Source organism: Centruroides sculpturatus, unplaced genomic scaffold, assembly GCF_000671375.1.
Source record: "Centruroides sculpturatus isolate CEXI.00-Female unplaced genomic scaffold, Cexi_2.0 scaffold217, whole genome shotgun sequence".
NCBI lineage: Eukaryota > Metazoa > Arthropoda > Arachnida > Scorpiones > Buthidae > Centruroides > Centruroides sculpturatus.
In genome coordinates this window covers 605,554-607,948 of record NW_019384750.1, presented here as the reverse complement: position 1 = coordinate 607,948, position 2,395 = coordinate 605,554, and the positions used below count along the sequence as shown (strand labels likewise).

At 36.4% G+C, this 2,395-nt stretch overlaps 1 protein-coding gene across 1 annotated transcript in view; it reads left to right on the top strand.

Moving 5' to 3' along the window:
• The first annotated feature begins 852 nt into the window (after window positions 1-852).
• The window catches only part of LOC111628569, a 3,487-nt gene continuing 1,944 nt past the window's right edge, over window positions 853-2,395 (top strand). Inside the window, exon 1 of the mRNA XM_023372393.1 lies at window positions 853-2,048. Coding sequence (XP_023228161.1) covers window positions 853-2,048 — 1,196 coding nt within the window. The remainder of the gene's footprint in view (window positions 2,049-2,395) is intronic.

Here is a 2,395-nt window from a genome sequence, read left to right as displayed (position 1 = left end):
TCATGGGAAATATTCCAAACCTCAAGCACAAATTGTACAGCCGCAAGAGATGTTCTCGCAACACCGAAAAAGACTGTCTAATCATAACACTATTTATACCATCTAAACCCGGAGCTTTATTGCCCTTAAAAGAATTAACCACCATATACAATTCCTGCATCGTAAAATCCTCTACCTTCCTATCATTAGATTATAGACAGAAAGTTTGACGGCAAGGATATAATCAAGATATTCAAATACTTTTACAGTTTGAGCGAGGGGGGAAATCAAAAGGATTCCACCAACGCGTTGAATACAGATAAAGCAATATGTGAATAACCCAAACTGTTAATAAAATTCAACACATCATCAGAATTTGGGGTAAGCAAACTTTCCGTTAATATAAATGTGGAGAGCGAAACGCCATCTGCCGGCGAGACGACGAGAGCGGGACGAGATGCGACTTCGCGAGAGCAGACGACGGTTGAAGAAGAACACGCGAAAGGACGAAAAAGAAGTCCTACACTTGTTTTTTTATAATAATCACAATAATTTTTATGTAATTTGTATTCCTTAAAACGTTCCTGTTATCCAAATCTTTCTTACCTCAATTAAAGTTTTTCAAAAGGCAAAGAAAAGTCTCACAGAAGTGGGGGCTCAGCCGGGATAGGAATAGGCTCGGATGTGGATTAGGCTTAACTCGAGGAGATTTGACGAACTGTGCTTTGGTTTTGTGAGTACTCTGGACATTTACGGACATTTCTGTTTTTGTGAAAATTTCGACGTTGGAGAGTCCGAACACATCGGCATTCCGGAAGGACTTCGACTTAAGTTTCGGAAAACCGTGAGTAGTTTTAAAATTCTACTTTTAAGATGGCGACGCTCGTAGAAATTATCGGCGAAACACTAAAGTCGGCCTCGACAAGTTCAATAAAATTGTTGCATCAACTTGTATTCGAAGAGGTTGGAGATAGGAATAACAGAAAAAGATTAAGAACCTTTGGTGGATTCAATTTTCCATCCAAAGAGGACGTAAACCTAAAAAAGAAAGTGCAATATATTAATGAGAACTTTCGATTAAACGACCTAGTTGTTTTGTGCAACTTATTAAATGTTCAATATGACGGTAATAAAGACGAAATCGTTGAAAGGCTTGTTCTTTCTCTTTCTGATTTAAAATCATTACAATCAAATCTGATCTTGGCAGATGTTGATACCGAAGACGAAGATGTATTAGAAGTTCAAAGTGTTGCCGATGATCCACCTAGCAATAATTGTCTGCGTGTTTCGGATATCACTAAACTTTCCATTAACTTTCATGACGTGAAAAACGTAATCAAACCTTTCGATGGTAGTGAATATTGTTCTATCGATAAATGGCTGGTTGCATTCGAAGACTTTGCTAAAATGATGACTTGGTCTGATTTACATAAATTTATATTTGCAAAACAATCCTTAACAGGGTTAGCGAAATTATTTGTTGAAAGTCAAAGCGGTATTAATTCCTGGGATAAATTGAAATCGGAATTAAAAGCGGAATTTGGCAGTAAATATAACTCAGCGCGATTGCACGGTATGTTGGCTAAACGCCAAATGCTCCCCAATGAATCCGTGCAAGAATATTTCTTTAAAATGCAAGAACTCGCTAGTTATGGAAAAATTGAGCCTGACGGGTTGATCGAATATGTTATTTCTGGTATACGTGACATACCGAATAACAAAGCGATGTTATACGGAACAGATAATTTTACAGAATTTCGTGAAAAGTTGAGAGTATATGAGAAGATCCGGTCTACATATTCTCGTTCGTTTCAGTCTAAACCGAATCTACCTACAGAGCATCGAAATAAGCATGACGGTAAAACTGTCAAATGTTTTAATTGTAACGAAATTGGTCACATTTCAAGTAATTGCTCGTATAAATCCGAGGGTATTAGATGTTTTAAGTGCAAAAAATTCGGCCATAAAGCTAACGCTTGTCCTCAAAAAGAAGTAAACAAAATGGAACTAAGTCATTTCTCTAGATCAGTGGTTCCCAACCTTTTTTCATTAGCGTACCCCGTGACATGTCATATCTCTAGATTGTACCCCTCATTTAAGAAATTTAGTGAGTACCCGTATTGTTAATTTTACATATTGTAACTTTAAATTAAAGAAAAAAAACTAAATGAAAAAATGTATAATAAAGTTGTGATTGTTGCAAGGAACATATTTTACCTAATAATTTTTTAATACTATTAGTGTGTGATACATAATATATTATTTTTTCTGCCATAATAACTAACTTTTTTCTGTACCCCTAAACAACCTATCGCGTACCGCTAGGGGTACGCGTACCACAGGTTGGGAATCGCTGCTCTAGATGTAACAACAAAATTGAAACGGATGTTGAAATCCTAGGTGCAAAAACAAAAGG